The following is a 24230-nucleotide window of genomic DNA, read 5'->3' as shown; positions in this document are numbered from 1 at the left end:
AGTGCAAAAGTCCTATTGCAGAAAAGCCCAGGGTAGTGCAGTGGCAAATTCCCTGCCGACACGAGGGTTGCAGGTTACCTCTGGATTAATCAGGCATCCTTACTGGCATGATTGGCCGTGTCTGCGGGTGGGAAGCTGGATTAAGAGTATGTGTCCTGGTCACTGCACTAGTGCCTCCTCTGGTCGCTACCTGCCGGCGAAACTCCTCACTGTCAGGTGAAAAGAAGCAGCTGGCGACTGCACATGTATCAGAGGAAGCATGTGCTAGTCTACAACTCTCCCCAGATCGGCAGAGGGGGTGGAGCAACGACCGGGACAGCAGGCAGAATTGGCCAAGTACGATTGGGGAGAAAAACAAATCTGAAAAAAAACCTGTCTGGCTCTCTAACCTGTGGACTGCCGGGCGTGGCTTTACCATGCAGGTTACATGAGAGGAACAGAGGCGGTGTGAAGGTCTTACCCAGTGAACCACAGCACGCTCCACATCCACCTCAGCCTGCTCCAAACCCTCATCCTCCACCACAAAAGAGATCCGGTAGAACAAGCCCTCTGAGAGAGAGAGAGAGAGAGAGAGAGAGAGAGAGAGAGAGAGAGAGAGAGAGAGAGAGAGAGAGAGAGAGATACATGCTTTCATACATACTCTCAATTTGGCAGAGGCTATTACACAAAAGTAATGGAACAAATGTTTGTAAAAGAATCTGTGCCACACAGCAGGAGATGAGTCGAGCGGTTGGAAGTATCCAATGATGTAAAAATCCAATTTGACACTGCAAAATGATGAGGAGAAAATGTAATGTGCTGCTTGACAGATAACAACCACACAGAGACGGAGCCACACGTCATTTTGCTTCCCTTCCTTGGAGAATGGGCCAGAAATGTCAAATGTCTGTCCCATTCACCAGGAGCGGGAAGCAAAATCATCAGTTTTGGAAAAATGTTACCTGAAATTCATCAATATTTCAGAAACAGAGACGATTATATTCCCAAACATATAAATATGTTATAAAGGTGGTAAGATGACTGGTAACATTAATGGTAATTCGTGATGTGCTTTACTTTCATGTAGCCTAATAATCTCTGACTATCTCCTGAAAGTTTTATGTGTATTTTTAGGGGAGCAAAAGAAAACTTTCACAACTTAGTAGTTAAAATATAGATGATAGATATATTAAAATATAGATGACTCCATCTTGTATCTGCCAGGCAAACTCCATTCATTTCACATCAGCAATCAGTTTCCAAGAAGGGGGTTTGGGGACTATTTTCAAATGGTTGAGGTCTCATTTTGGAGCACATCTCCAAATTGGAATAACGTTGTATAACCTGCTGTTCTGTCTCCTGCTATGCCTCACAGTGGCAACTAGGTGGCGCCCCCGGTCTCTATAATTGTTAGTAAGAGCTACAGTAAAGTCTCTACTCCATCAGCTCTGGTGGCAGACTCCGCTAGCTGCAGAACCTGAAATGGTATTTTTTGATGAGCATCAAAGTCGGCCGGACTTTACAGCGCTCTGTAAAATGGAGACAAGTTGCCTGTTACGTTCTTAATTCTCAGACTGTCATAGCAGCAGAGCAGGACGTCTCGACCACATAGCTGAGGTGATTGAGAAACTCAGAGACAGAGAGAGAGAGAGAGAGAGAGAGAGAGAGAGAGAGAGAGAGAGATAAAGAGAGAGAAGAGCAAGAGGATGACAGATTTGTAGAAAAAGGAGGGAATATAAAAGAGGGAGGGAGGGGAGGCAGAGGGAAGTGTTTCTCACTATGGTAGATGTACATCGAGATATGAGAGAGTTAGAGGGAGAAAAGAGAGAGAAGATACAGAGATGATGCACCATTTCAACTAAGGGTACCAGACTAATCTACTGCAGTGTGATTGGACAAAGTTCTACCCTCCATGTTAATGTCCTACTACACCCGGCCTGGAATCATGAGGAACCAATCAGCGGCCTCCAACACCAGAGGGGACCCGCCCATTCACCTGATTGACAGCTATACCACTACCGTACGGGCAGCAAGCTACCAAAGCTAATTATTGATGAAAACCAACTATTCCACTACTACACTGCAAAAAGCATTCACCTGAACGAGTCACTGAATCATAATTATTTAGTCGCAAAAATTTATAAAAAGTGACATAATCTGTGAACTGGGTGAGATCATTTCACTTAAAATACCAAACTGTCCAATCTTTTAACTGGTAGTGTTTTTCATTACATTTCATTCATTTTCCATCGCATCTCAACTGAATCAAGCTACAATATCTTGTAATGAGTCCAAGCTTATGTCACTTCAAAAGTTGTCGAGATGAATATTTTTTACAGTGCAAGCTACTGTCATTACAGATCATCTTTTTTTAAATTATTATTATTATCTAGTTCTACAGTTGGTGTTACTGCATGACATACTGTTCCCCGATGACAGTCCACACAGACATGTAAAATGAAAGCGATGTTTACATTGGCATGGCAGTGCCGCGGGCTTGGTGGTGAAACCCGCGGTCGTGGATCCAGGGGTAGGGCGCGTCGAGGCCTTTTTGAGGCCACCGCCACCAATGCCAGGCAACGTACTGACAGCTTTGAGTGGAGCGAGTGGTGAGGGGGATGCTGACGAGGAGGAAGAGGGGTTCTCCACGTGAATGAAATGGTGAGCGATAGGGGGCATAGGGGAAAGGTGCACATCTCTGTCTCTGACATCGTCGCTGTGCCCTGGATTCACGCCCTTGTGCACAGATATTGCTGAACTCTGATTCCCACTGTGATTGGACACGCCCGAACCGGAGCTCAAACCGGGTTTTGAAACCGTTGCGTTTGCCCCGCCTGAGGCGCCCGCACTCCCTCCGGGATTTGGCGTTGAGTTGCTGCTCTGGGACGCTGCTGTACTCGCTGTGCCCGTCCATGTCGTGGTGTTTTTGGCCTTTGTGACGTTTGTTATTCCAATCGCTGACGAAGAAGAGTCTTTGTGTGTCATAACAGTGGTTGTATTTGGCTTCGGGGTGATGAGGGATGAGCTGTGTTTAGGGACCGGCGGTGCATCTCCGGTGTGGTTGTCACCCCAGGGAGGCGCTGGCTGCACCGGGCCAGGAATGAAGCCTCGATCTGGGGCAGTGATAGGCGAGCCAGTGGGGGATCTGGAGGCCAGGGCAGAGGGATAGGTACTTAGGCCAGCTGCACTAACGGGTGGATCATTGGGTTCAGAATTGGAGTGAGGGGGGGTAGGGTGTATATTAAGAGACACTGACTGTGTGTTCAGGGAAGCTTCTACATTCGCTCTGTCGTCTGTTGCAGCGTCCAACAGTACATCCAGAGCAACACTGCGGTTGGCATTAGCTGCCGGAGAAGCCAGTCCCAAAGCAGAGGAGGGATTATCCCAAAACGCGGCATCGGAATGAGTATTTGGAACAACGTAGGCAGGGTCAGATGAAGCAGAGGGGTATGAGTGTAGAAGCCCCTCCTCCTCAAACAAAACAAAGGGCTCCGGCTGGCTGAACGGGGCAAAGCTATCTGACAGCTGGACCGATTCCCATTGGCTGGCGGGGATTCCGAAGGCTTGGTCAAGAGGATGTAATTGGCTGACCATGGAGGATTGCTGGAATGTCCCTGTTGATTGGATAATTGAGTAGGCGGAGGGCATCTGGGGGGACTGTGAGTGGCTGGAAGGTGGGGGTTGGGACGTTGTGGGCGGGTGGAATGCAGCAGTCGGCCGCGTGGGCGAAAAGGCGCCAACCGCTGCCTCGGCCATGCTGGCAGGCTCTGCTGCCAAGGCAGAGGCGAGAGGAGGGGAGAGGGACGTGGGGATGGAGGGAGAGAGAGGGAGAGAGGAGACGGTTACAGAGGGAGAGATAGCAGGATGGGTGAGGGAGAGAGAGCCGAGAGGGAGGTGAAGAGAGGGAGAGGTGGCTGCAAGGAAGGGAGACGAGGTGAGGGAGGGAGCGAGGAGAGAGGGAGCGAGGAGGGAGGGAACGAGGAGGGAGGGAAGGAGGCGAGAGGGAGCTAGGAGAGAGGGAGCTAGGAGAGAGGGAGAGGGAGCGAGGAGGGAGGGAAGGAGGAGAGAGGGAGCTAGGAGAGAGGGAGCTAGGAGAGAGGGAGAGGGAGCGAGGGCAAAGGAGGTGAAGTGGGACAATAGCTGCCTCTGCTGTCCAACGCCAAGGAGTGTGTGCGTCCTTCCAGCAGTGTGTGTGTGTGCAGTTTGTGTCTCCGGTAGCGGCCCGTGACTAATTTCGAATTCCACACTCGGTGGCGCATCCAAAAACAGCAACTCACTCCACTCTGCCCGCGTCCCAGAGTGTGTGAACGTCTGCGTGTGTGTCAAGCTGTGCATGTTCTCCGCGTGCGTCTGTGTCGCGCCCGAACGGCGCACATAATCCAGCCCCGAAGCATGCTGGGGGGAAGGCTGTGACGCCAGGCTGCTGTGGAGCGCCACGAGAGAAGGATTTGGCAGGAGAGAAGCGGGGGGATCAGATGCGCCGTCATAGTGTGCCAGTGTGTTTGAGCTGACAGCGTGGGTCTGCAAGACCTCAGGGAGTGTGTATGTGCTCTCAGCGTGTGTGCTGGAGAGCGTGTGTAGCAACCTCCACGGCTCTCTGTCGGTGTGCAGGTCTTGTGCTCCGGACGGCCCTCTCAGAGAGAAAGGATGAGAGTAGAGCTCAGAGTTTCCTGCTGGAGCAGAGCGGGATAAGGAGGAAGATATCGCGGTTTCCCCTCCCTCCATCCGCCGCATCGCCGTGGCAACCTGCGTCACCGCGGTGATCTTGAGAGTATCCGGAGAGACAGTGAGTGACAGGTTATCAAGGCGATGAGAGAGGGGACTCAAAGTTGAAAGGAAAAGGGAAGAAGGAGAAGAGGAAGAAGAAGCAGAAAAGTGTGAAAGTTGCGAAGTGTGCGTACTGTTCTGTCTGGGTTGTTGGAGTGCATCGAGGGATAAGGGCAGAGCCGGGGCGTGCGGTTGTGATGTAGAGCTAACTTTAGACTGATGCGCTGTACGTGATTCCACAGGCCAGGTGGAATCAAGTATCCCACTGAGCTCAGTCTGATCAGACTGAACAAACGGCAGACTCTCTGACAGCCTGGCTGCATGAGAAGAAGCCCACAAAATATCTGACGAGTCCAACTCAGGGCCAAACAAATCCGAATGCAACCTCGATGGACTCAGCTGCATTTGACTCTTTAAATCGAGTGCAACTACCACCGAATCAGACGCCAAATACTCCGCTGATAACCCTGAGGGGGTCGGCTCAATTTGACTCGCGTAAGAGTCTGAAAAAATCCCTATTGAATCCGTTAACGGGGCCGGCCGGGTATTGGGGATGCGATTACCCTGGGTGGAGGCCAGCTGACTCGTGAGCGGCCCCGTGTGGTTAGGGGACGCGCCGCTGAGAACCGGCGTGTAAGATGCACCCGGGGCTTCAGGAACGAGGAGGAGTGACAGCCGGGATGCTGTCATCTCAAAGTCCCTTTGAAGTGTCGTGGACGGGCGCGGTAACGACAAAACAGAAGGCTGAACGCCACCGCTATTTCCGTCCGCCTCCGCCGGCCGGACATGTGCGGAATCGCCAATGCTTACCACTTCTAAAGGCTCATGTTGGGCCTGCCGGGAGGGCGAGGGAGGAAGAGGAGCGGTAGAGGTGGAGGATGAGGAGGAGAGGGGAGGAGAAGAGTAGGGAGGGAAAGGGGCGACGGCCATCGAGGAGGAATGGGGCAGGGAGGTCGATGCGGGGAAAGCAGCAGCAACCGGGGAGGACAGGGAGAGAGACGACAGAGAGGCAGACAGAGCGATGGTGGGAGAGGAGGAGGTGAAGGGAAGAGGCGGAGATGGAGAGAGAGCGGAGGATGAGTAGTGAGGGATGAGGGAGGGCAAGGGGGGAGAAGGAGAGGAGAAAATCAAAGGTGTGGGGAGAGAGGAGTGTGACGATGTGGCCCGGTGTGCTCGAATCTCTACAGCTGTACTTGTACTCGTATATAAATAGTCAATGAGTCTACGTGTGGCCACTGTGGATTGCACATCACTTCCAGCACTGTCCTGTGGGTATGGAAAATTCGATGGTGCAGGTTGAAAAGTAGATGTTTCCTCTGGTTGAGTGGCAGTTTGTGTGCGTAATGTATAGGGACTTATACTGTTTACAGTGCCATGCTGAGCTCCTGTCAAAGTCGGTGAAGCAATCAGAGTTCTGCTAATGTGCGTAACTGTTGCTGCCGTCAAACTGCCTTTTGATTGGCTCAACGGAAGCTCCCTTCCTGCTTCGAAGCCACTCAGTGGGCTTCCAGTGTCATTGTCCAAGTGCGGCTGTGCGAGCGTATGGTTATTCCCTCCTTCAGCGTCGATCGGCGAGGGCGTGGCAGCGAGGGCGGCGCCGTGAGGCTCTGATTTGTTGAATTCGTTCCCCGCTTCCTGGCCAATCAGGGCCAGGCTCTGTGGCTCCATAGGAGGGACGGTGGTGGGTTCGTCCAGAGAGTAGGCGGAGTCAAACTCATACAGGCTGAAGGGCGCGGTCCCCTCGGCGAGCTCTGCCAAATCGTACGCAAACAGCTCGGTTCCCGACGCGTAATCGTCCGCCAGCGGCTCCAGAGGATCGGTCCAGTTACTGCCGGTGACCGTGCCATTCTCCTCGCTGCTCATGGTCAGCAGTGACCACTGCGGCGCCACAGGCTTATTCTTCCTGTTACTAAGCGATGACGATGGCGACAACAACGATGACGACGGTGACGCCACAGCTGCTGCTCCCACCGCCGGCAACGCTTCCTTCAGATCGACTTCCTTGTCTTCCTGTTGCCGTGGAGATGACGCCTGTGATGTGGGTGCAACCCCTAATTCAGGAAGTAGTTTGGAGTCTGTGGGGGGCGGCGATGTGGTTGTAGTCGTCTCCTTGTTAGGAGCAGGGGAAGGTTGTGTGATGATCGGCTTGTGGGAGGAGCTTGGCCGAGACGCAGGCGGTGTTGATGTGTGTATGCGACCGGGAGCATGTGTCGGATACATAAGCCCCGATGCGTGTGTTATGTTTTTATTCTCGGGGGCGTGCGTGTGTTTGACTCCACTTATTTGTGTCGTATACACAGGCCTGGCTGTAGATTTGAGTTCAGGTGGAGGTGGAGGTGGTTTGGTGATGTGAACCAGTGGCCTGGGTGGGGCTCTGGTGGCAACAGGGCGTCCGGGGCGTCTTCCTCCCTCTGGCCTCTTCCTCCCCGGCCAGATCAGAGGGGTGGAGATGATGCCCAAGGAGGGCTTGGAGCTCCGATGGGCTTGGGGACGGGGGTGAGAAGCTGGAGGTCTGGGCTGAGAAGCTGGAGCCGGGGCTGGAGGACCAAGATCTGGAGATAGCATCCTGGGTTGATATGCAGGAGCTGGGGGACTAGGGGCTCGGGGTGGAGAGGCTGGGCCCGGGGCTCGGTGGCCAGAGGCTGGGCTTGGGTGATGGGCATGTGACCTGGTGATAACTGATGAAGCTGGATCAAGAGCAAAGGTGAGGGACCGCCAGTGAGGGGCTTGGCCAGGGGGGGCTGGAGGTGCTGGAGGACTGGGAACCTGAGAAGCAGGGGATCCTGCAGCAGTCAATCCAAAGAGTTTTGCTTGGGGAGTGGCTTCACCAGCAGCCAGAGGGTGGGACTGGGGGGCATGGTGCTCAGGCTGCCCATGAAGAACTAGGCTGGTAGCTTTGGTTGGAGATCTGGAGGCCTCCTTCACTGTCACCAGAAAACAGCACGTCAAACCAGATGCCATTTTGGTGAAAAAGGAGGTGACAGATTACAAAAAAGAACATAAAACTGTTTTCAAACAAATAAACACTACTGTACACAATGCAAATTAAGCTGCAACACACTGAGTATATGCCAATGTACAGGCTGCTTAGAATATTAAAATCCTGACACCTTGACATGAGACAAACCAGTCCAAAATTATTTTATTATGATTAGTGTTAGTATAATGAAACCGTACCTTGATTACGAGTAGTTTGTTACTGTAGCTAATTTGTTTGAGAAAAGTAACAATTACAGGAAAAGAAGGAAAATCGAAAGAAAGGTTGAAAACAAAAAAATAAGCAAATAGTAAATAGTAAAATAGCAAAAGTAAAAACACCACAAATTGAAATGTTTTTTTGTTCTGTTCCACTGGGGCGGTTGAAGGGGAGGGAGTGAGAAAAGCAGGAGTTGGAAGACAGAGAAAAATAAAATTCGACATAAGGAAAGACAAGGCTTATTTGGAGTAAAGAGAAGTAAAAGCAGCTACGAGCAAGATTTTCGATTGTTATTAAACAGTCTAAATTTAATATCGATGCATCACATCTTACCTCTAATAGTAGACGAGACCAACGCAGAGTAGTCTCGCTTGAACCCTGAGTGAATCGGCCAGTGTTGTCTTGACGATTAGTCTGTCTGCGGCCGGGGCAGATCAGGAAGTGAAATGAAACGTTTTGCGGCAGCCACTTCGGCCATAACCCCAAAATAACGAAATGACTTTCAAACAAACTGTTAGAATATAACGAGAGATGTTCGTGAGAGTAGCAAGCCCCTGCATGGCGTTCTCCGTGTTTATGGTCTGTTGCTAGGCAGAGGGAAAGGGTTGAAGGCAGGCAGCTGTTTCACTTCCGGGTTTATCCGGCCCGCCGGTAGACAGACACAGACTCTATAATCATCAAGAGAGCAATCTCCGATTCACACGACTTTGGTCTCAGCTACTATTATAGGTAAGATGTGATGGATCAATATTATAATTTTACTGTTTAATAACAATCAAAAATCTTGCTCGTAGCTGCTTTAATGGAGAGAGGAGTGTGGGAGCAAGCAATAGTGACAGCTGTGTTGGTAGCTGGATGGTTAGTAGTTACTAACAGCTGTGTTGGTAGCTGGATGGTTAGTAGTTACTAACAGCTGTGTTGGTAGCTGGATGGTTAGTAGTTCACTAACAGCTGTGTTGGTAGCTGGATGGTTAGTAGTTACTAACAGCTGTGTTGGTAGCTGGATGGTTAGTAGTTACTAACAGCTGTGTTATTAGCTGGATGGTTAGTAGTTACTAACAGCTGTGTTGGTAGCTGGATGGTTAGTAGTTAATAACAGCTGTGTTAGTAGCTGGATGGTTAGTAGTTACTAACAGCTGTGTTGGTAGCTGGATGGTTAGTAGTTAATAACAGCTCTGTTGGTAGCTGGATGGTTAGTAGTTAATAACAGCTGTGTTGGTAGCTGGATGGTTAGTAGTTAATATCAGCTGTGTTGGTAGCTGGATGGTTAGTCGTTACTAACAGCTGTGTTGGTAGCTGGTTGGTTAGTAGTTACTAACAGCTGTGTTGGTAGCTGGATGGTTAGTAGTTACTAAAAGCTGTGTTGGTAGCTGGATGGTTAGTAGTTACTAACAGCTGTGTTGGTAGCTGGATGGTTAGTCGTTACTAACAGCTGTGTTGGTAGCTGGATGGTTAGTAGTTACTAACAGCAGCAGAGGAGTCTGTGCTGGAACTGTTAAGCGCAGACACACCGGGGTGGCGGTCGGCCGTTGGCAATGTCTGGGTCGTCGGTGAGCATCTGTTGCCCTAGACTCGCACCGTTGGCACGAGTTGGCCTTGATTGTGACTTTTTGTCCGATTCGACATGTTGAATGGACGTCGGGCCGTGGAGAAATCATTCTGATTGGCTGGTCAGCTGGTTAACTCATTGAGTGCCAGCCACTTTTGGAGAACGGACGCTCCCAGTGCCAGAGTTTCAGAGCGTTTTCAGTGATTTCTCGAGGCCCACAGAATATTGTGTGATATTACTATGTAAACACCGAACACGCACAAAGAACGAGCTGACTCTATTGTATCATCAGCAAAAAAAAGTTTATTGATACCATTTTCCCTTCTTTAGTTATGAGCCAGAGAAGATAGGTTGTTTTGAGCAAATACAGGCGTTTCAAATTAGAAGCTGAGTTATTCCGCCTTTTGTGAAATGAAGCATTTCAAGCACATTCACTGACTCTGAAGATAATATTTCCTGATGTAGTGACGTGGTGTAGTTGTGTGGTGCCCTGCGTGCCCCACCCCCCTCTCCCCCCCTCAGCGGCAAACTCCTCCCCACACTAACACACAGCCTCACGCACCCAGGTCTATTTTTGGAGTGCTCCGTTTTTGTGCGCCGGCTCCCAGCGCGACACGGAAAAGCCAAACCGGACTGCTGAGAATGGTTTGGCCCTTCGGCGTCGGGTGCTGCTTTTCTGGCGGCTAATCATGTGGAGAAACTATGCAGACAGACAGACAGAGGCAGAGGGGCTCAGTTGTGGGCGCGGATTGACTGCTGTTCGCAGCCAACGTCAGCTCCAGACAGAGCAATCTATATGGCTCTGGCTGCAGCATGAGCGGTTTCTCTTTCATCACGGGGCTTTTTCCTGCTGTTTTCCGGACCTTTCTCTAATCTGGAGAGCACTGTCGCCACCTAATGAGTCCGTAAAATAGGTTATACACCTTCAATAGCTACAATATTTGTACAGGGGATGCCTGAGGCTTTGATCCACGTCCCACCGTCAAAAAACGCAATTGACGAACATACTCGTCCTTGGCACTCAATGAGTTAAGTGAAGCAGTGCATGAGAAGAGAGGGAACGCACAAAACGTTCTGATCTCATCTGATCGTTCCAGTACACGAATATTCTCACGATGACGTGTTCCTTCGGGAAAGACCCTTGAGCCTGTTGCTGTATGATATCACCCATCGAATGTGGTTTCTCCTCATTTTCTGCCTCCGCCTCTTTCTTTCTCCTTCTTCCACCAGCAAACGACTACACTCGGCAAATCCAGGGCCTGAACGCCAGCGCCATTTGCAACTTTTTCTCAGACATATTCTGGATTAGAAGGAGCTATATTACGAAACCGATACAGTGGTGAGCGAGAGTGGTGTGAAAATGGTTCAACGCTGCTTCATGTATCTGTTTGTATATCCACAGTCCTACAGTAGGTAGTCTCTTAGAACAGACGAGTTGGCTTCCGCAATTTTCAAATGCTTCCGCCATAACGTCTGTACTTCGTAGGGGAGAATCATGCACCAACCGGAATGGGAAGTAGAAAGGCGGGTTTTCCGCTCATTAGTCCAATCAGAATCGCAGAAAGGCGGGTCTTCCTCTCATTAGTCCAATCAAAATCCAATATGCAGCATTTTTCGTGGACACGTGCCGTGATTGGTCGGATTCCGTCGAACTTCTTTCCTGTCTGAAGGTTTTTTTCCCAACTTCCTTGTGCATGTTCTGGGGGTGTAACGTACAGACTGTGTATAGCTGCATTCGCCGGATGTACTGTAGATGAGACAGTCTGTTTTAAGAGACTATACAGTAGGTCTCTACAGTAGGTCTCTCGCAGGCACAGAACCTATGTGCTAGTTGACCGTCGGCTGTGGTCTTTGCGGTGTGTTGTTTGCCGTCGGCCCCAGTGTGTCTGGGGCTTTAGTGGAGAGGAGAGAGGAAAGGAAGAAGGAGAGGAGACAAGGAGAGGAGGAAAAGGATGGACTGAAGAGGAGAGGAGTCATAGGAGATCATTGTATTCTTAGCAGGACTGTTTTAGTAATGCTGCTTTATTAGTAGAATGCAAAGCTTTCAAAGAGGATTGACTGATTACAATGACTAGCAACCCGGTTACTAGCAACTAGCAACCCGGTTACTAGCAACTAGCAACCCGGTTACTGGCCCTACTCTGATTAAACACTATTTGAGTTAAACTGTTAACAACATGAGCCTTTGATACCCAGCTTGAGTCTCCCTGCTGCCACGAATAAACCAGTTAACACAATATTATATTATAATTGTCTGCAGATAAAATGGTTTGCCAGCAAAAAGCATGAACACATGTGGCTGCTAGATCCCCCTCTCTTTGACTAAGGAATAGTACATTTTAACAGCTACTTCAAATACATGGAAAATTAATTAATCAATTAATTATCATTCCAATAGGAACAGTTGTCATGTGACATGTGTTTTGTTGACATGAAAAAGTACCCATGATGATGAATAATGAATGAATGAATAATGTCTGAGTTTGAGAAGACAGCAACATCCTAAAGCCAAGGAATATGATATTTAATGCCACAGTAACCTGTTTAATATGGAAGTAACCCAAGGATTTTAACCAGGTTCCTCATAATCAGAGCTTAATCTGATTGTTCTAGCCCTGTTATTACATTTGTATGTACATATGTCAATATAAAACCAGGTTAAAGAATTCTCTGTGAATGTAAACACAGCCACTGAGGGTGCATTAGGCTGTCTTCATTATAGATTACCATACAAAAATCCAGTTTCAAAATTTGACAGCAGCTCCGGCAGTAACTACTTGGGTGTTTTTGAATGTCAAACATCACAAACAAAAACTATACCCATACATGCTGTTAAATGATATGTGCAGTCCAAACCCTTTTATTGCGTTAGGAGATAAACTTTATGACTTTATTTTTCTGAGTTGCTGTTTGGTTTTGCAGGGTCGTATTCATTTGCCAGTTCTATTTTCCCCAGGTTGAGGTTTTGGTACCACTGTGGGCATGTATAGTCCCACAGGTGTGGAGGTACATCAGATGGATCGTATAAATCATGGTGAGAAATAACTATGAAACTGTCATTTTTCACCTCTATCTTTTAACCCATTGATACCTGATGCAGCATTTGTGTGTGTATCCCTTTAAGACCACGAACCGCGTTGGCCGCGGTTCGTGGTCTTAAAGGGATACACACACAAATGCTGCATCAGGTATCAATGGGTTAAGCAGGAGGAGACAGGGTTAGGGGGTCAATTTCCCACTTGGGTCACCCGTACTAAAACGGTATACACTCATGGGAGTATAGGGTAATTCCACCCATATCTGTGCTAGTGGTCTTAGCAGTGGCTTGGCTCTTACCATGCGCTGTGTGGTTAGTAGCTGGGCGGTTAGTGGGAGCAGGTGAGACAGTGGGCCTGTCACTGGCTGGCTGTTGGGCTACAAGGAGGTAAATAACCACAAAACAACAGTCAACTAAGCACACACATATCGTATGTCCACTATGTGAGCAAGTCATTCTCGTCTAACACCAGTGTACAGCTTTGAACAAAGACACATTCAGCCACTTTTATAATGCGAGTCTGCTGTTTAGTTAGCTCAGTTGTTCCCAACCTTAGGGTCTATGTGACCCCTACTGTATGTGGGGTTGCCTGGAATTCAAATAGGGTCGCCTGAAATGTATTAAAAAAAAAAAAATGTTACCTGTTGCTAACTGTTAGCTACTCTCTCAAAATGTAAAGCTGGAACTCCTAACTTCAACTCTTAGCTTATAATTTTAGCTCACCTAACCTTTACCTTTAGCTCACTTATGTCTTAAGGTGCGATGTGGAACATGTGTGTCTCAGTAACAGAATTATTGGCGATGCTTTTGTTTTACGGTAATTATAATATTGTCTCAAAATTTATGTGGCAATGATTTATTGATGTTAAAATGCTACAAAGCACTTTTAAACAGAAACTAAGAGGAACTGGACTATGAAGAACAACAGATTTTGCCAGAATATGAAATCCAACTAAGTTCTACCTTCTGTCTTCTTCTTGATACAGAAATATTGCTTTTAATGTGGCAAATTATACTCGTACTTATTGTAAATGGCTGCAGAGAGCCTCAGCTGTCCTCCTAGCTGTCCTGCTCTCAGTAAGTTAAATGTGTGGAGCAGTCCAAGCTGTGCTGCTGTCGGTAAGGTGTCCAGGGATGAAGCTGATACGACCAATCACAAAGCCTTGGAAGCCTGACTGACAACCACTAGGCTACCTGTATGTGGACTGTTCCATCCCGTTCAAGGTTAGCGATGCTCTAGCCCCCCCCCCACATCCACATAAACATGTGCATCCACCATACATACATTCAGTCACACACATACAGATCAAAGTGTTGTAGTGTTACCCCCCCAACAGTTGAATAGGAAAGGTTTCGGGGAGTCTACGGCCCGAACACACCACACGCCGAAGCTACGCTGAAGCAACGCTGGAGCTACGCAGCACGGAGGCAGTTTCATTTCAGCGTCCTCGTTAGCAGGTGTGACCGATCACAACAGCCGCACACCATGCCACGCTGAAGCTACGCTGCACGCGTGCTGCAGCGATAGTTTCAGCTTCTGTCCTATTTTTCAAGCGTGCAGCGCACTGCACTCGAGCACCCGGGCATGAAGTCAATGCAAGTTGTGAGCGGGGGGAAGGGCAGCGCCGAGTGAGGCGCTGAGGAAAAGGGAGTGCTTCTGGTGTGAATGGCAAGGCTCCTGCTCGAAGCTTCCGTGAAGTGCTGCTTCAGCGCTGCTTCTGAGAGGCCTATGGTGTGAACCAGGGCTTAGCGTCTCGTGGTATACATGTGGTTTCAGAGGCCTTTCTACACCACCAAGAAACATATTCTGCGGGTTGATGATTTTTTAAAGTCCCTGGAAACTAAAATCCACAAAAACCTTCTAACTATTACCTTTAGGGTTTTATGTGAGTAATTGTGTGCCTCAGAAAGTAGGAGACATTACTTTCTACCACTTTTCTACAAGGTCTGGATTTCCACTTCCTCATTGAGGAGAGCGGTGCGTGCGGTGCTAAACTGAATGATCTTATCACGTCATAAGATTTGGCCAATCACGGCGCTCGCTCAGTGTCTGTCTGTCTCCCTTCCGCCAGAGCTGTACCTCCCGCTCTGTGTGCCTGTGTATGCTGCCTGCTCTCGCTCTCTCTCTCTCTCTCTCTCTCTCACTGTCACACGCACGCGCGCACGCACACACACACACACAAACACACACACACACACACACACACAGTAGCGCTGTGCAATCGCAGCGGCAGTCTATCTTCCAATCCTCTCTGTCAAAATGCACCGAGCAACGAGCGAACACACACACACACACACACACACACACACACACACTCCATCTCTCTTTCCTTCTCTCTCCTCTCTCTCTCCGGAGGAGCTGCAGTCCTGGCTGCACGCACACACACGGGACACGCCCACACAGTCCGCGGGAGAAAAGAGAGCCTAAAATCGAATTGATTCTCATGACTTTTGTCATGACTGTCAAACCTAAATTCATATACTTTGCGACGTTCATCATCGCTCAAATTTGGCTGGTGGCTTATTAACATAGGTTCCTGTGATGTGATGAACTCAAAATGCTAAATAATAAAAAATTATTTCTGGTTTCCAGGGACTTTAAGCCTTTTCTGGTAATCACAATTTCTGGCACATTTAATGTAACTGCAACTGCATTTACGCTAAAAAAAAAAAGATAAAAATTTGCTCCATTTGTAAATATGATCTTGTTGAACAAAACCTCTAAGTATCATAAACTTTTGTTCATCACAGACCTTATGAGGCCATTTACACCTGGCATTAACATGTGTTTTCTGTCATCAGATTGCAATCAGATTGTGTTTTATCACTTGAAAGTACAGGTGTAAACACCCCCAAAACGCATTGAAGAAGGATTGCAATCTGATCAGCCAAACCACCTCCGGAGGTGGTCAGGGATGCATTGTGTGTACACATTGAACACAAGTGTAAATGCAATGTGTCCTCTCAATCTGGATACAGCAACGTTATGCGGATTGAGAGGACACCCATTTCTGCCATCAGATTGCAATCAGATTGCAATCTGATGGCAGAAAACGCATGTTAACGCCAGGTGTAAATGGAATCAGGTTAATGTGGTCAAGTACAATCTGATGGCAGAAAACACATGTGCCACATGCCAGGTATAAATGGTCAGGCATCTAACCAAAAACCCATATGACCCATATGACCCAGGTTGGTCTATACAAATATGTCATCCCTGTGAGGCATGGTGCTGATTATTATTATTTCCATGAAATTCTTTGCAAAGTGCTTCGTATAAACGGACAGCAAAACAATTATCTGAAGAAAAAAGACCAAAAAATAATAAATGAATGAAAAACAAAAACAAAATTGTCATTCCATTAGTCATCAATAAAACAAACAGGATACCACAGAATATACATGTTGACTTCAGAGTTACTGACAAACGGTATAGACATGGTTAGCTACCTTACCAGTCGGCGTGCTGGTGACTGAAGCAACGTTAGTGGCAGGAGATGCAGCGGTGCTGGTGGCAGTGCTGGTAGCGGAAGGCTTAACTGGTTAGCAAAATAAGTTGGCAGGTCAGTGAAGTTAACACAGAACACACAACCACACTGTGTTAATGGGGTGAGCTTCGAACCTGTTTGGTGCGGGACAAATCTCAAAAGCCTTTCTTTGGTTCAGACACAAAATGTTTGTGTGATCAAAGAAAACCATTTTGTCCCCAAACTGGGCAGACAGAGCTGGGAAAAATACCCCCACCCTCCCCATTAGTTTACTTGTTTAGTTTAGCATGATTATGTTATTTGATTCCATAAACACTCAACAAATGAACCAAGATAGCTTGATATGACTGTATGACATACATCAGACTACATCAAATACATCAAGTAGGTGTGTCTGATGGCTTTATTAGTTTCTGACTGTGGGGAAGTAGGAAGTCCCTTGTCGACGGCCTATACCCGTGTTATACATATAAGTATGTTATACATATAAGGCCTATACCCGTGGAGGGCTGTCAGGCATAAGTACATGTAAGTAAGACTGTGGGAAAGTGGGATAAAACAGTAAAATTCCCCAAAACTACTGTATCTCTGAACTATATTTTTAACCAAATCACACCCATTTAGGCTATTCTATGTGATCTCCTTTTGATAACATCATATTTTTTTCATTTCCATTCACTGAGCCCCCCCCCCCTGAAACTGTTTGGAGTGAACTTTGAAATGCTGTGGTTGAAATGATACCCAGCTCTATCAGCCTTCAAAACTCCATCTGAGTCAAACCCGAGCGAGAAGGTTCCAGTTTGCTCTGTGTGGAACCAAGCAGTGGAGCAGATGAAGCCTTACCAGAGGAGGAGGAGGAGGAGGAGCTGCTGGTGCTGGTGCTGGGGGTTAGGGGCATGCTAGTAGTAGGGATGATGGGTGGAGATGGAGTGATGGGAGAGAGGACTGGAGACGACAAATCAAAGGACACAGCACAAACAGAGGGAGCACAATGGAAACAAGTGGTTTGAATGATTTCAAGTTGGGCGCACATATGGAAGGTTATATATATACTTATATATATATACACATATGGATATTTCTAACATCTTCAAACATCTTTACATGCTTAGGTGTCAGCATCCAGCACCATGCACCATGCTTGTTGTTACACACACAAACACACACACACACACACACACACAAACACGCACACGCACACGCACACACACACGCACACGCACACACACACACACACACACATACACGAAAAGAGGAAAAAAGGAAACAATTATAGTGGACTAGTATTGTTCAGGAAGTCTTCACTAAGACCTCAAATTAAGACTTCAATTGAATTACTTGACTAAAATGAAAACAAGTCAATTGAGAATAGCATAGATGCTTGTTAGAAATAATGTATTATCCTAATCAAAAGCACAGAGCTGATCGACATACATGCCTGGGGAAATCCATTCCCACAACTTTCCAGATGGAGAAACTGCCAGCGGGGGTTGACTGACTAATGGAATATTTGTTGAACTCATTTCACAGGTTGGTAGATCATATTTGTCTAACCTGCATCCTCCTGAGTCAAACACATTCACGTGTTCAGCAGAGCACAAATAGCAGAGTCTCCTCCCAGAGATAATGAATAGAGCTGAACGCAAGGTGCAATGGAAAAAGCAAGACCGCTTTGAGCAACCTTTTGGGTCCCTCTAAAATGTTCAACCAGAGGATTCAATAATCCTATAATAATATAAGCCATGTTTCATAAAGGAATAAACCTTCTTCAAAGGACCACGAAGGAATATTTTTTCTATCCATAAAGCCCAAAATTACAGTTTTCACCAACCTCTTGGGGTTTCGTTAAACCAGTGTTTCTCAAAGTGGGGTCCGGGGACCCCCACAGATCCTTGAGGGGGTCCCCAGCAAAAAGGGGAATAATTTATTTTTTACTATAATTCTATCCATAAGTAACACAATGACAATGTATGGGCAAATGTCCGAAATGCAGGGTGGCAGGGCCCGCCCTACCCTGCCTCTGATTGGGTTGGGTTTAGGCACGAGGGGGTTGGATTTATGTACAGTATGAGGAGTGATGATTGGTTCGGTTTAGGCATGAGGAGTGACGATTGGTTAAGGTTAATGTAGAATATCAGGGAATACACCTTCAAACCTTCATAGGTCCACTAAGGAATCGCTCTTCTTCGCAACGAACCCTAAATCACCTGCTTTGTGTCTAATAGGGGACTAAAGTGAGATTTGAAGCTGTCTATTGATTTCACTGAAACCACCCTGCTATAATTCCATTATGGGCTACGAGAGGCAACACACTATAATTGATCATGAACTTAAGCATCACAGTTCAGCAGCACGGCGGCTGAGCAAAATCGAAGAGCGTAATGACTAGAAGAACAAGCAGGAAAGGGAGGGCAGAGGTGGAGGAACAGAAGGAAAAAGTTGGAGTGGAAAGAGTAGCGGTGGGGGGGAAACGAGACGATATATCACACTGATTCTTAAAGTGTGGGCCACGTGGGGGTACAGCAGGTAGCGAGAGGCATACCTGCCAACACTCGCGAAGTTTTCACGCGAGTCTCCATATTTTTAACTCCGTCTCCCACAGTAATCCCGAGTAATTTCTCACGTTAATCTCCCGATTTCATAGTGATTTAATTCTGGTATCATATGAAACTGGATGATCGTCCTAAGGCATCCATTGATACCAACCATGTCACGCTAGCTTGTGGGGGCTTCAAGGGGGCTAAATAACACTCCAAAGATTTGGGCGGAAATTTTGTCGAGGGAAAAATCAATTTTAAAGGGGTACTTTGACCACTCACCTCATGATATCTGAATGAAAACGGGTTCTATGGGTACCAACGTGTCTCTCCTTTACAGATAAGGTAGCACTTTTCGATAGGGTAGCACAAACATTTTTCATACTGTAGTGGCTTGTGGATTTTTTTTCCTGCTGTTGATCATCACAGTTTGTCTCAACAAATATCTCATCTATGTTATGAATGCAAATACTTTGCCTCCATTTTTGTATGTGGATGGATTATTCATGTGTAGTACATTGCCGTATGCCCACATTCACATGTTCTGTTTATGAAATGAAAATATATAGGGAAATATCTGATCTAATTGTCTCGTGTGTTGATCATAGTTGTGATTAAATAGTTGGGTGGGCGTCAGAAGATCTTCAGATTTCAAATTGGGCCGCGGCATTCCTAAGTTTGGGAATGGCTGTCATTATTGTATTGTACAGGATGGTGCCGTATATCCCTTCCATACTACACAAGGAGTGAAAAAGAGGGAAAGAAGCTCAGGAAGATCAAGAAGAGGGAGAATGGAGGCAGAAGGATATTGAGAGGAGGGTGAGGGTTACTTACCGTGGGTGGTGGCATTAGTAGCATGGATGATGTTAGTGGAGTCAGTGGATGGGGTGGTGGAAGAAGAAGAGGCTGGTAGCGCCAAGGGGTTGGGATGAGAGAGAGAGAGAGAAATATGAGAGAGGATGATGAATGGTTGAGAAGCTGGATGATGACACAGTGCAGGATTATCAGGTGTAGAACTACTTTGTTCCAGTCAGCTCTTTGCATTTTCTCTCTCGTTTTCTGACAAGACCACGACAAAACAATCAGAATTAGGGGTGGGACTCGCAGAATAACTCTCGATACGATACTGTCCCGATACTTGGCCCTCGATAACGATGGTATCACGATACAGAGATTCTGCGATAATCGATACATTGCAGGAAATTTCATCCATGATACATCACAATATCTGTGTAACTGAAGAGGGAAAAACACCCCTAAAAAGGCGAAAAGCCGGAATTTTGCATTTATTCTCCACATGTGAATTCAAAGGAAGGATACAAAATGATGCCTCAGTAAAATCTTTTCAATGTGTGTAAATTAGGTTTACAGGGGGAAAAATAATGCAAAAAAAGAGTGCAAAAGATACACATTTCAGGATAAATGTCACGATATGGCATCACAATATGGTATCACGATACGGAAGCCAATGTATCGATAATATATCGCAAGAGGTATCACGATATATTGATGTTTCAATCTTTTGTCCCACCCCTATTCAGAATCATGCCCAAATTCATCATAAAAATATAGAGGACATGAGGTAAAAATCCAAACAACTGGCTAATGATGTTAGCCAAAAACGGAATGTTCTTTGTTCATGTTTGTTAATGTGCGAGTGTGATGTTGAGATCTGTTCCTACATACTACAATGGATTGGAATGGAGTTTGGACAAGCACTAAGAGAGCAACAGATCATCACATACAGTATTTCTGGGTTATATCATGGCAGAATCTACACAAAACAATTGGTAATACCAAAGTCCAACATCACTTTGAAGGACCTCCAACAAACTGACTGCTCTCTCAGGCCCTGTCGACTTGCTTAGGCTGTGTAGTCATTTATATTCTTGAACACAAGCCATCACTCAATAGCCTCTACTTCCTTCCTCCCATGCGCTAAATCTCACAAAAAACGACCTTTGCAAAATGTCCCTCTGAGGCCTCCATAGGTCAGGGCAGTGTGAGAACTGACATTTAGGGGCGAGGGCTGGGTCACGTCGTCGGCTGAAGTGACCCAGTGCCATTTCCAGATCACATGACCTCCTGGAGCAAAGGTCCTTGGCTAAGAAGTCCAGGATGACATTCTCCTTTGGCTACGATCTGTGGTCAGGTTTACAATCTCCCTAATGGTTTTTGGCTCGGGAAGCCGGCCAAAGAAGTGACCCTGGTCAGTGCTACAGGAGAACTCACCCTGGGGTGGTTTTCCTGTTTTTGGTGCCTTGGTGTTTGTTCTCCTGCAGTCTTCTGAGGACACTCTGGGGTTAGTTGAGGAGAATGAGATGAATAGAGCGGGCCTGAGGAGGCGTTCTGCCACTATTCCCAACAAATGAATGTGACTCATTCATGTTTGGTGAGAAACAGTGAGTAAAAGCTTGTAGGTTTTCAACGCTGCCACCCTCTTTTCTTGATGAGACACTTGACCTTGAAGAGAAGGGTTAGCTAAAACAAGAAGAGTGGATTTTATTTTATTTTTTCCAGGCTTGCCCAGGCTCTCTGTCCTTGCTAAACTTTTCTCTTCTTTCAGATCCATCTTTCCTTTCCTCTCCTCACCTCAAACTGATCTCCCTCTCATTACTTTCCATTCATTTAGCCCTTATATTCCTCCTTGTTCCTTGCTCTATTCTCCTCAAGCTTCTCGTCTCCTCTCATGGAGTTCTCACATCTTTTTAGTAGTTCAGAAATGTTTGACAATACATGGGAATGTTCAAATGCAGGTAGGTTACTTGGGACTTGGGCGATGTGGAGGCTCTGCAAGCCAAACCAGAGGTTAGAAAGTTTCCTTCAACAAGACATCCAGCATCCATTTGAGGGGTTCCACAGCTTTAGGAGGTTCAGGAAACTGCTGGCACGTTGGAGGTTCCTTAACAAGGCATAAAGGCTAGAGACTGAGAGCGAAAACTGTGGTCTTCTGAAGCTGAATGGGAACAGCGTGGAACAAACACTGCCAGGTTTGGGGTTTTTGATTCCCATCGGGGACACCCATATTTTACGGTGCTGTTGGAGACTTTGGAAAAGGTCATTCTTGGCAGCAGGTTAGTTCCGATGTTTAAGGCTTCCATTCCCTTTGTAGTCGTGCTTCGAGTAAGGCACTAACTACTGCCAGGGTTTGGGCTCTGTTTCCCAGTAGGGGCCACCCACTGGGCCGTGGTGTCGTGAGGTGCTCCACCAAATGGCTCCTATTAAAAACTCATTGGAACATTCTAAGTGATGTTTATGTGAAACTTGGCATGGCAGTGACATAATCCACAGAAAGTTATCAAACTTTAAAAGTCCCATTTTTGACAGAATACTTGATGTACCGCATTGCCGCACTTGGCTCCATCTCCAAGAGGAATCCTTGTAAAGTTTTGCACTCATTCTAGGAGCTGACTTGACATGGAATGGTGTGGTTTATGAGTTGGTTGATAGACAGCGGAGTTTTAGCTTACAGTATATTAGTTCTACTGTTCTACTGTATGATGTTACTGAAAGCAGCATGTTAGTTTTTCCACAATTGCTTACACACATTTCCTGAAACGAAGGCTTTTTCTCAAGACTCAATAAAATATGAACTGCAATAAAATGACACACACAAACATCATATGAATACATCTTTCTAACAACCGACTACAACAATATCTCATCTGTAGACTTCTGCCTTTTGCATTTTCAGAGTTAGACTTATGCACAGCAGCCTGATTGAAAGGGCTGTTGCAGTAATGTATACACAATTTATACACAATCAATACACATTTGAATATTGTGGGTCATACATGGTTGTGCAACAAGTAGGCTAACCCCCTGGTTAGCTTGCCAGCTACATGTACTCAACTAACGTCAGATGATGCTGTGATACGCTTTTTATTTCTCACAAGAAACGCTCCAGGCAGAGCTTTCTCCACACAAATAATACTAATCAGTAATCATTGATTGCATCTATATCACACTTTTCAAAGTACTCAAAGCACTTCACATATGTGTGAAGCACTATGTGTGAACGCAGCCTAATCAAGGTATCGAATTGCTCGACCGGAACTATTTTATAAATAGAAAATATCACACACAAGAAGACAAAAATGGTTTCTTGGAGACATCACACACAGCAAACAGAGATTATGGTGAAGAGATGAGGCAAGTCTTTTTGTTACATCAAAGAGTATTCAAAACAGAGGTGCGTGTGTTTTGCCTACCTGGGCAGCCCAGGCCGGGGGAGTCACAGCTGGTAGTGTGTGTTGTGTAGTTGGGCAGGGACGTACCTACGGGACAGGGTAGGAAGTTTAAAAAGAGAAAAAGTACCATCAGTTAAAATGATAATAGCATGATTCTCCAATTTTGATAGGATAGCAAGAAAACATTATTCACACAAACATTAGTTCATAATCAATTAATATATTAATCATAATGAATGTATGTTAATTGAAATGCATACTGTACCAACACAAATTTCGCTGCTTATCGATACATGTGTACAATGTATGATAAGCAGCTGTACATTTCAAACATTAAGTTAAATGCTTGATGTGTGCTTGATTTCATCTCTTGAACTCAACAGAATCAGTGGGATGATTTCATTCTCCATTCATATCTAAGGTACTGTAGTGGATGGAAACCTGCACACACAAAATGATGGATGAGGTTTCTGATGCAAGATATACAGCCTGGGGCGTGAGCCCCCTGGTGGCTCACTGAGTACACTGCATACCATATGAGGCTCTGTCCTTCACTCAGTGAGCCCTGGTGGCTCACTGAGTGAAGGACAGCGCCTCTCAGTGAGCCCTGGTGGCTCACTGAGTACACTGCATACCATAGAGGCTCTGTCCTTCACACAGTGACCCTGCTTCCAATCCAACAAACAACCCATTTTTGAAAGTGTGCAGGATTCCAATAAATTACACATCTAAATAGACCTTGGACAATGACTTTGGGGTTTTATTCAACATATTATTATAATTATTATTTTATTCAACATATTATTTGAGGCATGTACTGTACAGTATCTGACACTGTTATCCAAATATCCATTGACTGAGCAGGAATTTGGTTCAGCATCTCGCTCAAAGACACAAACAAGTGATGTTTTGGTTCGGGGACGCTCTGATCATCAGGCGCTCCTGAAATGCAATATTCAGCCTGGCTCTGGCCCACACATACTGTATATTCACAAGCCTCCAGAGCCAGTGGGAGAACAGGCAGGCTGTGAATACAGAGCCTTTTGTGGAGGGAGAGCAAGTACACACACACACACACACACACACACACACACACGCACACAGACACACACACACACACACACACACACTGGTCAGCAGGGGAAAAAAGCAGGAATTCCGTAACCGAGGTTCAAAAGAGGCGACGAGCGCTGAGGATTGTGCCCAGTCACACTCCATCGCTCTCCTCGCTCTCTCCGTCTCTATGTCTCTCGCTCACCCTCAATCTCCACCGCTTGTCCACCCTCCCTCTCTCTCTCTCCATCCTTTGCTTCCCCCCCCCCCATCTTCCTTTCTTGCCCCTTTTCTCCTCCGTGTCCATTCTTGCTTCCCAGAGAGAGAGAGAGAGAGAGAGAGAGAAAGAGAGAGAGAGAGAGAGAGAGAGAGAGAGAGAGAGAGAGAAAGAGAGAGAGAGAGAGGGAGAGAGAGACTAAAGAAAAGTGTATCAA

The 24230-nt window shown here is 46.6% G+C and overlaps 1 protein-coding gene across 1 annotated transcript in view; it reads right to left on the bottom strand.

Annotated features, from left to right (window-relative positions):
• adgrg6 (adhesion G protein-coupled receptor G6) overlaps window positions 1-24230 on the bottom strand; it is a gene marked incomplete at its 5' end in the record, with an annotated part of 119249 nt that overhangs the window by 55500 nt on the left and 39519 nt on the right. The window contains 7 exons of the mRNA XM_083643747.1: window positions 461-514; window positions 2470-3749; window positions 4257-4743; window positions 6178-7670; window positions 16860-16961; window positions 19388-19459; window positions 22765-22830. Of these exons, the coding sequence (XP_083499873.1) occupies window positions 461-514; window positions 2470-3749; window positions 4257-4743; window positions 6178-7670; window positions 16860-16961; window positions 19388-19459; window positions 22765-22830 (3554 nt within the window). The remainder of the gene's footprint in view (window positions 1-460; window positions 515-2469; window positions 3750-4256; window positions 4744-6177; window positions 7671-16859; window positions 16962-19387; window positions 19460-22764; window positions 22831-24230) is intronic.

The sequence above is a fragment of the Poromitra crassiceps genome, assembly GCF_964638095.1.
Source record: "Poromitra crassiceps genome assembly, chromosome: 9".
In the NCBI taxonomy this organism is placed as follows: domain Eukaryota; kingdom Metazoa; phylum Chordata; class Actinopteri; order Beryciformes; family Melamphaidae; genus Poromitra; species Poromitra crassiceps.
This window is presented reverse-complemented; position numbering and strand designations above follow the sequence as displayed.